The following is a 13,415-nucleotide window of genomic DNA, read 5'->3' on the forward strand; positions in this document are numbered from 1 at the left end:
ACCATAATAAAATTAGTTTGATTTTTGTGGAATTAAAATATTGAAATACAACAAAATATAGAGTAAGAAAATAATATATTAGATAAAGATTAGAAGAAATTTTGGTGGAAATCAACTTGTGTGAATCGAACACCGCTGTCCTACGCGTAGCACCAAAAATTAATGTTCATTTAAAAAATTTCCTGACGCCATGTTAATTAATCGATTTTAATTTTGCAAATTGCAAATGAAAAGTACAGTACACTTCTATAAGTAAAAAAAAATGTCAACTTGCTATCTGCTTTATTTTCAGTCCTGTAACATTTTGAAAAAATGAATTTTTTTTGCGAAAGCTAGATTGCAAAATTTATTTTGCAAAATTTATTGAACCGATCTTAACTAAATTTACAGTGTTATTTTACTGTATCATAAAGTTTTTCTGGGTGAAATATAAAGGTCCTAAGTATAGCATAAATGGTTGAAAAACGTAAAATGCGAATACTTGTTTTTGTATTGTTTTTTCGCAATTGTTGCTATTTTGCAACAAAGGTGACTATTTTTAAAATTTTTTACCAATTCTATATTGTAGGAAATTTAATTACGCAACTTTTATGTCAGTAAAACTTTTCTCGGAAGTGAATACTTTTACAGTTATAATAAAAAAACCAAAAAAAAAATCGAATTTTTCCTTAACACGTTAAGCCCCGGACCATCATGACATAATTTTTCTGTCAGACCGGAACATTTTTTTAATAATTTTGAAATAAGAATGTGTATAACTATTTATTTCTATTCTAAAATAAAAACAAAATACATTTTTTAAGTAAAAAAACAGCATGTACCAACAGGGTACACACGGTCTATTTATAATTATTTTTGTAATTTGTTTTAATGTGGACCATGTGTGCCATATTGGCTCACACCAGGAAGATAATCAAATACCTTCTCCCTAAGATATTTTAAGTTTAAAAATACAAAAACAATTTATTTTTTCAAAGAACATGTATAAATATTCACAAAACACTTAACACACATATATGCGGTATTAACGGCACATGCCGGACAAAAAGTGTATACCCTTTTGGCATTCTTCATCGCTGATGCTCTTCCTTCACGGTTCGAAAAGTTCTTGTAACATGCTGAACACCTTCCCCTTTTCTCTTTCTCGTCCAACGTATGCAGAGTTGTTAAAGAGTTTTCAGAAGTTGTTAAAGAGTTTTCAGAAGTTGTTTGAGGCATTAAAAAACTTTGAACAATCTGTTCACGGAACTCAGTAATTGAGAGATGTTTGCCAGTAACAGATTTGTAGAGAACTAAAGAGTTCACAAGTGCGGTATTTGTTAGTAATTCCACAGCCAATTTACGATACCACTTCATACTTCGTCGAACAGGGGAATTATATGCAGCCTTTTGATCCGACACATCGATAAAAGATTTTGCAGAATTATAGTCAACAATGGTCGATGGTTTGGGAACAGGTCCACGTTTTGTTTGAACATCTATCATCAAAGGAATATCCTTGGTCGTTAAAAACAAAACGTCCCGTTTATCTTTCCATTTTCCGATAACAACTTTTGTATTACTCTGTAGATACTTCATGTCACCTCTTTTTAATTTTGCATTGACTACCGCTTTGGGATTATGTTTCCTATTGGAACGTAATGTTCCGACTAAATGGGTTTTCCTATTATTTAAATCATGAGCCAAGTCAACACTCGTATAAAAATTATCAGTATATAAACTTCTGCCTGTATCTAGAAGCGGTTGCATAATAAATCATCTTGGAGGATATTACTAACTCAGTGAGCTTTATTAGTGGACTGTTTAGCATAGGGTGAATTTAAAATAGAATAAAAAAAAATAACAGTAAAAAAACCAGACCTTAAAGTAAATTGTAATAAAAATATTTCCTACCTTGTCATTTCTCGTTGCACAAGCTGGAGCAGGCCTGCTATTTTTCGTACTGCTATTGCTGAGTAGTATAAAGTATAAATCACTCGCGAGGACTATATTGAGTTTCTATACACTTTTTGGAATGATTGTAAGTGACTGTTAACCAAGAGAGTTGGTTGGCGAATTGTCTTTTTTAAAATGAGGCGAGTAGGCAGGTAATTACATACAAAAAACTTTAAGGTTTTTACTTGAAAATAATGATAAAAATTAATACATACTCACTGAATTAGGTATTGGCCTACTCGTATATACGGGGTGTCCCATAATATTGAAAAGAAAATGAATTAAAATATTCTTTACAAAAACAAGAAAATTAAAAATTGTTATTCCTACTTATGTGGACGAACCACAACCGCCCACCACAATACGCAGTATTGTTACGGCTCAAAAGGCAAAGGACATAATTTTACTATAGAGCGTTTATATATACCACTATTAGTTTTCACTGTGGCCACTCTAACTATACCATCAGATCCAGGATGAACCTCAATTATACTTTGATTGTAGCGGGGGAATATTATTTTGACGGATTACCACTAAGGTACCTAGTTGGACGTTTGGAGACGGAGAATTCCATTTAGCCCTTTTATGAAGAGTTTGGAGGTACTCCTTAGACCACCGTTCCCAAATCTGTTGGTGCAACTTATTTAATAATTGCCAACGATTCAACCGATTGTGCGAAACATCGAGCAACGTTTCTTCGGCCGGAGCACTCAAAGGCTCCATGGTCAAAAAATGTCCTGGAGTTAACGCACTAAGATCGTTTGGGTCTGAACTTAACGGGCATATTGGCCTCGAATTCATGATGGCCTCAATTTGAGAAAAAATAGTATATAACTCTTCAAAAGTTAGTACTTGTTCTCCAATTGTGCGAATTAAATGACCCTTTACCGTCTTAATATTAGATTCCCATAAACCTCCAAAGTGTGGAGAAGAAGGGGGAATGAGATGCCATTGAATAGATTCATGAGAAGCAGCTTGTGATGCCAATCTGTTAAGTTCTGCTCTGGCTCCAACAAAGTTAGTGCCATTGTCACTATAAACATGTTGACATCGGCCTCTACGACTGACAAATCGCTTAAACGCAGCTAAAAACGCGTCAGTGGATAAATCAGATACGAGCTCTAAATGAAGAGCTTTTGTTGAGAAACAAATAAAAAGCGACAAATACGCTTTAAGAGTTTGAGACTTTCGAAGTTTGGAAGCTCTTATAGGAAAAGGGCCCGCAAAATCAACTCCAACATTACTGAAAGGTTTTAGTTGAGATATTCGAGCTAGCGGTAGATTTCCCATTAACGGAACTGGGGACAAAGGATTCACCTTAAAACATTTAACACATTTAGACAGTACTCTACGAATGGCTCGTTTGGAAGATATAATCCAAAAACGCTGAGAAATTAGGTATTGAACAGTTTGAAGCCCGGCGTGTAGATATTGCAGATGAGTAGATTCAATAATCATATCAGTTAATTTACAACTGTTAGGAAGTAATGCCGGAAATTTGCGATCATACGAAATGGGCGCATTAGCTAGGCGACTACCTACACGTAGAATTCCCTTTGCATCGATAAAAGGTGAAAGCTTTCTTAAATTTTTTGGAAGCAGCTGTTTATCTTGGATAAAATTTATTAAAGTATTAAAAAAGATCTGCTGTGTTCGTTTAACAAAAACCAGTAAGGAGTTATGTTGCTCCAATAAACTTAAACAACCTATTTCCAGATTACCATATCGGTTTTTGGTTACATAATGGAAAAAACGAATAATGTAACACAAACATCGAACACACCTATTTAAAGACGAATGACGATCCAATAAAATATCTAAAAAATTATTGGGAATTTCAGCAATCAATGCGACAGTCCGCACTTCCAAATTTACATTAGTAGACTCCTTTGAATTAAGTTCAAAGAACGTTAGCGGATCAGATTGTAAGAAGGTTGGCCCCGCCCACCATTTGGAACAGTTAATTAACTCAGAGGGTAAGCAACCCCTTGAACCAATGTCAGCAGGATTTTCTTCAGAAGGAACATAGTGCCAACATGAAGAAGTTACTCGTTCCTGCACATAAGCTACTCTATTGCTCACAAAAGTTTTCCACTGATGAGGGGAAGATTGTAACCAACGTAATGTAACAGCAGAATCAGAATAACAGTATATTTCCTTGATTTCTACTTTATCTTTAATAACAGAAGAAACAAAGGAGACTAGTCGAGCCACTAAAACCGCAGCAGACAATTCTAATCTGGGAATAGTAAGTCCCTTATTAATGGGTGCGACCTTAGATTTAGCTATAACAAAAGAAACAAAAGGTTGGCCTGAAGGTGATAAGCATCGAAAGTACAAGACAGCGCAGTAACCTTTCTCGCTAGCGTCACCAAAACAGTGAACTTCTAAGCGTAAGATATCGTCAATTAATAAACGACGAGGTAAATTTAATTTACTCAAATATGCTACATCATCAATGTATTTTTTCCACAAACGGATAATTTCTTTTGATGGAGCATCATCCCAACCAATCTTTTGAGTCCATATTCTTTGAATAAGGTGTTTAATTAGAAATGTTATTGGAGATAAAAATCCAAGAGGATCAAATATTTTTGCTAAATTGGACAAAAGATGACGTTTTGTACAAGAAGAGTCTAAAACTTGAACTTTAAAAGCAAATGTATCCGAAGAAGCGTCCCATTCCAACCCTAATACTTTAAGTGTTTTGGACGAAATATCATCATTAAATGTAAGAGGTTTTATTGCTAAATCTGATACAGCTAATCCTTTCAATAAATCGGGTACATTACTGGACCATTTTTTCAACTCAAAACCTCCTTTGGCAAGTAAGTCAATAAGTTCGTCTCTTAGTGCTAAGGCATTTTCGAAACTAGGACAGGAAGAAACGATATCATCAACGTAGGTTCCAGTTTTAAGTGCCTCGGCTGCTAGAGGAAACGAATCCCCGTCATCATTAGCCAACTGATGTAGACATCTAATAGCAAGATAAGGAGAACAAGAGAGACCATAAGCAACTCTGTTGATACGAAGATCTCGAACAGGTTCAGAATTATTAGAACGCCAAAGTACTCTTTGATAATCTGTTTGAGTAGGATTAATTAAAATTTGCCTATACATTTTAGAAATATCGGCCGTAATTACATAACCATGCAATCGAAAATTAATCAAAATTGTACAGATGTCAGTCTGAAGCTTAGGACCAGTGAATAATTTGTCATTGAGTGAGGGCTGATTTGGAAGATGCCCGGAACCATTAAAAACGACCCTTAATTTACTTGTTAGACTTTCAGGTCTTAAAACACAATGATGCGATAAATAGTAAACATAAGGTGAATCGAAGTTATTCAATGGGACAGGTTCCATGTGACCGAGCTCAACAAATTCCTTCATAAAGGTGCGGTATTGGTCATAAAGTTCAGGAGATTTTTGAAGCCTTCTTTCTAATGAATAAAACCTACTAAGAGCAAGTGATCTAATATTAGGAAAGACAGGATTTTCTTCCTTAAAAGGTAGATCTACTACAAAGCGTCCTGAATGTTCACGCGTATAAGTATTCATAAACATATTTTCCACTTTAGCGTCATCAGGAGCTAAGCAAAAAACTTCAGGGACTGCTTCTAATTCCCAGAATTTCTTTATTTGCTGATCCAAAGAAACCGTATCTTCAACTTGGCAAAATAAAGACGTAAGAGTAGGTGCCTTTGAAATATTTACTTTTCCCATAAGCACATAGCCAAATATAGTATTAATTGCATCAGGTTCATCTTGATTGCCGTAAATACGTCCATCCAAAAGAATGGTAGAGAATACATCAGCTCCTAAAAGAATGTCTATGGATCCTCTACGAAAGAAGTTATCATCTGCTAACTTTAAATTAGCAATATGGGGCCAAGTATTAACTTCTAAATTACATAAAGGCTGATCCTCACATATTTTTGTCAAGACTAACGCATCGGTTGTCAAAATAGGAGAAGATTTACGTACTGGTTTAAAAGAAATGGTAACCCCACCTAAATTAGTGTTCGACTGCATAGAACCTAATCCTTGGATGTTAGCTGAAGTTTTCATGGGACGTAAACCTAAACGCCTAAGGGTCTTTTGACAGATGAAGGACGTCATGCTTCCCGAATCTAACAGACACCTAACAGGTTGGTAGTTACCGTGACAATCAAGCACCTCAATCCATGCAGTGGAAAGCAAAGTACTTTTATCAGCGGAAGAAAAACACACAGAAACGGATGATCCAGTCGTTGAATTTAAAGTGGATGCCGCCGAATCTTGAACATTCTCTTCTTTCTTAGAAGAGGAGAAGCAAAGGAGTGTATGATGTTTTTTATGGCACGAGTGACAAGTCCATGTAGATTTGCATAGGCTAGAACGATGTGATCCAAGACAGTTAATACACATCTTGTTCTTTTTTATTAATTGAAATCGATCTACAGGAGATTTTGCCAAAAAAACGGAGCATTTATAAATGGCATGGGTATCATTAGTTTTACAGATAGAACATTTTGGTTCAGGTTCTGTTTGAGCAAGCAATGATGTAGATTTGGAAGAATTAGGTTTTTTAGAAAAGTTAGATTTTGGTTTAGTGTGAAAATCAATATTATTCAAAGCGAGACAACTTTGATTTAAAAAATCAATCAGTTTTTTATAGCTTGGGATGGTTGAATTATTATGAAAAAGCTCAAAACGTGTTACTAAAGAAACAGTTAATCGTTTTAAAATCATTTGAACAAGTATAAAATCCCAATGTACTGTGGGTAGTCCTAGCTTATTTAGAGATGCCACATTTTTCGAAAATGTATCTAACAACTTGCGTAGTTCTTTTGGATCTTCTGAAGTCAGTTGTGGTGAACTTTCAAGGTTATTCCATAAATTGGCAGCGATTACCCTAACATTATTAAACCTTTCACAAAGCAGATCATAGGCAATTGGATAATTGTTTGCTGTGATGTCAATATGATCCACAGCATCGCGCGCTGCACCCTTTAAACACGATAGTAACAAATTAAATTTGTCAATTGGTTGTAAGTAAGTAAGAGTATGAACGCGAGCATCAAACTGATCTATAAAACTTCTAAATTCAGTTATTTTTCCACTGAAAGATGGCAATTCCGGTTTCGGTAAATTAAAATAATTTATAGGTAAAGGATTTTGAGACTGTGAAGTTGATGTAGTTTGCTGACTTGATGTTGAAGATTTTCTAAAGGCTTGCACGTATGTTAATTTAATTTTATAATATAATTTGTCAAAATTACTACGGCAATCATCTTCGACTTTAAATAGCGCGTCCTCATTATCTTGCTCAGAAACTAACATAATTATTTTATTATGAGGATCATAAAAATTGTCACGAATTTTTTCCAATCCTTCATACATAACTTCCAAAACCGGGTAAAAATTCTTATCGTCAGCAGCTACCTTTAAAGCAACAGCATGAATTTCAGTCATTTGTTGCACTTCAACTTGTCTTAAAGCTTGATATTTTTTAATTTTATCTGCCATTTTGTAAATTTAAATGTAGAATTAATAAATTTAGAAAAATATGAAATTAGCGTTAGGAAATAAAATAGGTTCACCACACGAAAATTAATAAAATACAACCGAACTTTGTGCTAATAAAATAGAAAACTATGTCCTCTGCTATTTGAATATTTATAGACAAAAAATAATTATAAAACATAAACCCTTTAAATAAAAATTACTGTGTAAAATAAACACACAGTTTCATCTATAATAGAGTCAACCTGTATAATAATTATTATAACAAAATTTGTCTATTGGCCGACGTTGACAATTTAATAATAATTACTTTTACATTAATGTGTTCCTTTTTTACTTAAAAAACAACATTAACTGAGGTATAGGTACACTAACGATCGGCACAAACAAAAAACCAATTTACTAATTGATACGTGATTTTAATTTTGTAAAGAATATTTTATCGCCTTATGTTAAAGAATAACAAAAAAATAAAGTCAAAGGAAATGCGGTTAAATAACCTGAATTTGATTCTGATCTTTGTAAATTAGCAAAGTATGACAATAAAATCAAACAATTCAGGTTTAAAAGAAACTTTCCCCGACTATATTACCCTCTTAGAAAAATGAAAAATGCAAGAAAAAAATATAGAAAATGGATCTATCAGGCTCGTAACGGATCAATAAATCATCTTGGAGGATATTACTAACTCAGTGAGCTTTATTAGTGGACTGTTTAGCATAGGGTGAATTTAAAATAGAATAAAAAAAAATAACAGTAAAAAAACCAGACCTTAAAGTAAATTGTAATAAAAATATTTCCTACCTTGTCATTTCTCGTTGCACAAGCTGGAGCAGGCCTGCTATTTTTCGTACTGCTATTATTGCTGAGTAGTATAAAGTATAAATCACTCGCGAGGACTATATTGAGTTTCTATACACTTTTTGGAATGATTGTAAGTGACTGTTAACCAAGAGAGTTGGTTGGCGAATTGTCTTTTTTAAAATGAGGCGAGTAGGCAGGTAATTACATACAAAAAACTTTAAGGTTTTTACTTGAAAATAATGATAAAAATTAATACATACTCACTGAATTAGGTATTGGCCTACTCGTATATACGGGGTGTCCCATAATATTGAAAAGAAAATGAATTAAAATATTCTTTACAAAAACAAGAAAATTAAAAATTGTTATTCCTACTTATGTGGACGAACCACATAAGTTCCATCACCACTCTGGATGCTAACGACTTTTCAGATGGTAGCATCTCTTTTCCACCGTACACTTTAACGGCGTACGTATATCCATCTGCGACGCAAAGTTTAAACAATTTGACTCCATATTTGTGTCTTTTTCCAGGAATGTATTGCAAAAAACTAAGTCTACCACGAAATGGCACCATAGTTTCGTCAATACATAACGATTCTCTAGGAGTACACATTTTCTGAAACTTTTCATTTAGTATTTGTACAAGAGGAGAAATTTTGTAGAGTCTGTTTCCAGGTGGGCAGCTCTCGTTATCTGAAATGTGAAAGAAGTGTAATAATATTTCAAATCGACTTCTACTTATTTCACACATTTTAGAAACTTCATTTTTGTAAAGTAAATTGTTACTCCAATAATTTCTGAGTTTCGGTTTTCTGTCTAACCCCATCCAAATAATGAGAGCCAAAAATCGAAGCAATTCTTTTCTGTCAATTGGTCTCCAGTTACTCATAAGCGAATGTTTCGTTATTGACTCATTTACAATACCAGCGATTATGGTTTGTTCGGCGTATTTATTAGTTTCAGTAACCAACAAATCTTGAACTTGACGGTCGATAAACAGTAGGTAGAAATCTATTGGTTTGTGGTCTGTAAGTTTTGCGAGTTCTTCCTGATTTATTCCTGAAGTAAATGATAGTTCGAACTTATTGAGATCATCTGGATTTGGCACATCGCTCCATGTTATTTTATTTCTTGATACAACATCGTCAATAACAGCTTCCAGGCTAACGTTTGCAGATTCAGCTTTTTCTACAAAGCAAAAAAAAAGTAAACTACAAACAGAATTTGTGCATTCCTAAATAACTTACCTATCCTTCTTGTATCAGCCTCCTTTTGGATACAACTAGGACCTGCAGTTATTTTATTTCTTGATACATCGTCAATAACAGCTTCCAGGCTAACGTTTGCAGATTCAGCTTTTTCTACAAAGCAAAAAAAAAGTAAAGTACAAACCGAATTTGTGCATTCTTAAATAATTTACCTATCCTTCTTGTATCAGCCTCCTTTTGGTTAGAACTAGAACTTGCAGTAAATTCTTTGCAATTTTGTGTTTGTTTGCAAATTTTAGCTTTTTTTCTGCGAGACTCATATTCACTACTGTATGAGTCTGAAGAACCATCAGTAACATTTTCATTGTACACTGGATCGGCATCAGAATCATAAAACGTACTTTCAGACATACTACTATCACTAAAGTCACTCTCCTCAGCAAGTCTGCGAAGTTCGTCTTCCGATAGTCCTTTACGGAACATTATCTTATTTTTTAGTTCCACTTTTTAACAAAAAACTGAAGAGAAAATAGTGTTAGCCTCGTTAGACGTTCGAACCGATACTGACTGAAGCATGTTAGAAATTATAACCTAACCTGTTTGTGAACACGTGGTTTAACGGACCAACCTCTGATTTTGTTTACCACAGACCGTTTACACACATTTATACATAAGAAAGCACGGCAAATGCGATCCTCGACGAGCCACGGCATTAGGAACACGACACTTCGCTGTGGCCTGATAGGTACACACGGTCCCAGATAAAACTAGAGTGTGTGCTAGTGTGGTACACATGGGGCTTAACGTGTTAATTTTTTGACTTTTTGATTATTTAAACAATGTTCCGGACCTTTTTGAGAGGGAGGATAACTCAAATATTATTATTTGATTTATTTCCAAGCAATTTCTGCAAAAAAATTTGAGTCACCTCTCAACGTCCATCTCAAAACAGATGCGCCCTGGACTATAAATGTACTGTTTTTCCAAACCCTAACTGATTTCAACACCCTGGTGTCTACACACGCTAGCATCTGTAAATATGCTACCCGGGTAATCCTAAAATTACCCGTTTACCTAACTTTACCCGTAACATATATTTTAAACAATGTTTCTTATAGTTTTATTATTTTAGGGATCCTCAGTACATTTACAACCTATGCATGCCTCAAAGTGATTTACAAGTCACTTGGGTAGAAGTTCTTGACACAGCTAGAGATGTAATCTATAACGAAGTACCATTTAATTTAATGCTGTGGTATCCCGATGGTTCGATCACCCAAAGTAGATTGTATAACAAAATCAACACAGTTTTATTTCAACTATTACCGGCTCTGATTATCGACTTGATCCTCTTAATAGCAGGACAAAAACCACAGTAAGTTTTGAATTTTATATATTAATAGTTTCGATAGATACACACATGTCCAAAAGTTTGGAATACGTACAAATAATATATCTACGCCTATGGTGGTTCCAAAACTGTTGTTGATATTCATTCTAGAGCGTTTTTAATGAAAATGACAAACAAATTAAATCGTTTTTGTATCACTTTAGTCACATTCAACTGATTAGCGTATTTACCCATTATTTCAGTCTTTGTTTAAATTTGAATTGAACCGTTTAAAAATGCCTAGAAACGTGATATCTCATTTTGACAGATCTAGAGTAATTGCTTTATGACAACAGGGCTTTATTCAAAGTGATATCGCGAGTATTGTTGATGTTACTCAGAGTGCTGTATCCAAAATTAAAAAAAAAATCCAAGATACAAATGACGTGAAGGATCACCCCAGAAGTGGTAGAAGTCAATGTACAACAGCAGCCCGAGACCGAGAGATAACATTGATAGCTCGAAGAAATCGCCTGGAATCTACAAGTGGTCTGTCCAGAGAAATTGCTAGATTTCAAGGACTGAAGATTTCACGGCAAACAATAACGCGCAGACTAAATGCGGCAAATTTGTATCTTAGAAGACCCTTACATGTTCCTAAACTAACCTATCAACACAAAATAGTAAGGTTACATTGGGCTAGGGAAATGGTGCATCATGGTCCTAACTGGAATAACGTGATGTTATTTGATGAATCAAAAATTGGCTTGGTTTCTGATTCGCGAAGAACACTGGTTTGGAGGAACCCAAGATGACCAGTTCGACTAGAAACAGCCTAATCGCGTGTCCCATTTAAAGATTGCAGTATTATGATTTGGGGTGGTATTATGAGTGGTACACGGACGCCACTGTTGGTTTTAGAGAGAAGAGTCACTGGTGCTGTGTACATCGAAAAAGTTTTAAATCCTGTCGTACGTCTATTCCGAGGGTCATTAGGTGATGGATTTGTGTTTATCTATGACAACACACCTCCTCATCGAACAGCAGCAGCACAAAATTATCTAGAAAAAGAAGGAATGTCTACATTACAGTGGCCCTCGAATTCCCCCGATGTGAACGTCATTGAACATGCTTTGGATATTCTTAAAACATGCATCAAGAAGCGAGACAATCCCCCTATTACACTTCGAGAACTAAAAGATGCTGCTCGTGAATAATGGGAGAGAATTACTCAAGCCCAGCTCACCCAATTAATCGGCAGCATGCCAAATCGACTACAGGCATGCATGCAGGCCAATGGAGGAAATACTGATTATTAGTTTTATTAAAAATTATTTTTATCTATACCAATTTATTTTTAAATATAAGCTGTACATTGGAAGTTTTTCACTTTGAGAGATTAAATCATTTGTTTGCATATCGTTTATCTGGTATTTAGATTTATTTAGTATTGATGATAATTGAAACAAAATGATGTTTACCTATGCAGAAGAGTTTATATATAAAAATCAATAAAAAGATGAAATATTCGAATTTTCCAAACTTTTGGACATACATATATGTGTATTTTGAAAGTATCAATTTTGTTTTCTACCTATTTTTATCACGTATCCATCTTCTTTTACATCCAAGAGCATCCTCATCTGTGTGGTATCCAACAGTTGGTATTCAACATGTCATATTAGACAGTTGTTGTTCAAACACTTTTTACATTGAGATTATCCACCTGATTTGCATTTTTCATAATCTTCTATGCCTCTGATAATTGCCAACTCTCATAAATTGTGAAAGTGATTAGGAAATTTTTACCAGAATACAACTTGCACGAAAAAGCTTTATTAGCTGGCGTTCTGTATTGCGCAGTAGAAGTGAGTCATTGACCACACGGCTAAGAGTATTAAAGTGCTACGTCGGGTCCATGTTGTTTTATGGATGTAAAACTCGGACAACAAAAATAAAAAATCTAAACAAATTAGAAGCGTTTGAGTTGTGGTGTTACCGTCGCATGCTCAGAATCCCGTGGACAGCAAGCATATCTAACGAACGTGTGCTAGAGACCATGCACAAAGAGCGAAAATTGATCAACTTCATAAAAATGAGAAAGGTTTAATAGTTCGTTCATATAATGAGAGGAATTGAAAGAAAACGATGGGTTGGAAGAAAACAACTGCCCTGGCTGCGTAATATTAGACAATTAGTATGGTATAACTGGACCCAAACCCAGACATCCAAAGTGAAAGTTATGCTCCAACACCAAATTGTTCTATATGGTCCACATAATGTTCAGAAAAAAGTCACACCATTTTGAGCGTCGGGTTTGGGGGGAGAGGGGGGAGAAATCTGCAAATTCGTAATTTTTTACGTTTTTCGTCAATATTACTAAAACTAATCGGTTTAGCATGAACAACCTTCTACACAAAATTGTTCTACATTAAATTTGAAATAAAAAGGGCCCTATGCATAATCCTTCTAAAATGAACGGTTCCAAAGTTACGGAGGTGGTATAGTATAATTGGTCCAAAAAATGGCCTAACCCAGACATCCAAAGTAAAAGTTTTCCTCCAACACCAAATTGTTCTATATGGTCCACATAATGTTCAGAAAAAAGTCACACCATTTTGAGCGTC

The 13,415-nt window shown here is 34.7% G+C and overlaps 1 protein-coding gene across 2 annotated transcripts in view; it reads left to right on the top strand.

Moving 5' to 3' along the window:
* LOC114324950 (putative fatty acyl-CoA reductase CG5065) overlaps positions 1-13,415 on the top strand; it is a 150,563-nt gene that overhangs the window by 102,194 nt on the left and 34,954 nt on the right. For both annotated transcript variants that reach the window (XM_050655410.1, XM_050655450.1), the window contains exon 7: positions 10,591-10,833. In XM_050655410.1, the coding sequence (XP_050511367.1) occupies positions 10,591-10,833 (243 nt within the window). The remainder of the gene's footprint in view (positions 1-10,590; positions 10,834-13,415) is intronic.

The sequence above is a fragment of the Diabrotica virgifera genome, chromosome 1, assembly GCF_917563875.1.
Source record: "Diabrotica virgifera virgifera chromosome 1, PGI_DIABVI_V3a".
NCBI classification, from domain to species: Eukaryota; Metazoa; Arthropoda; class Insecta; order Coleoptera; family Chrysomelidae; genus Diabrotica; species Diabrotica virgifera.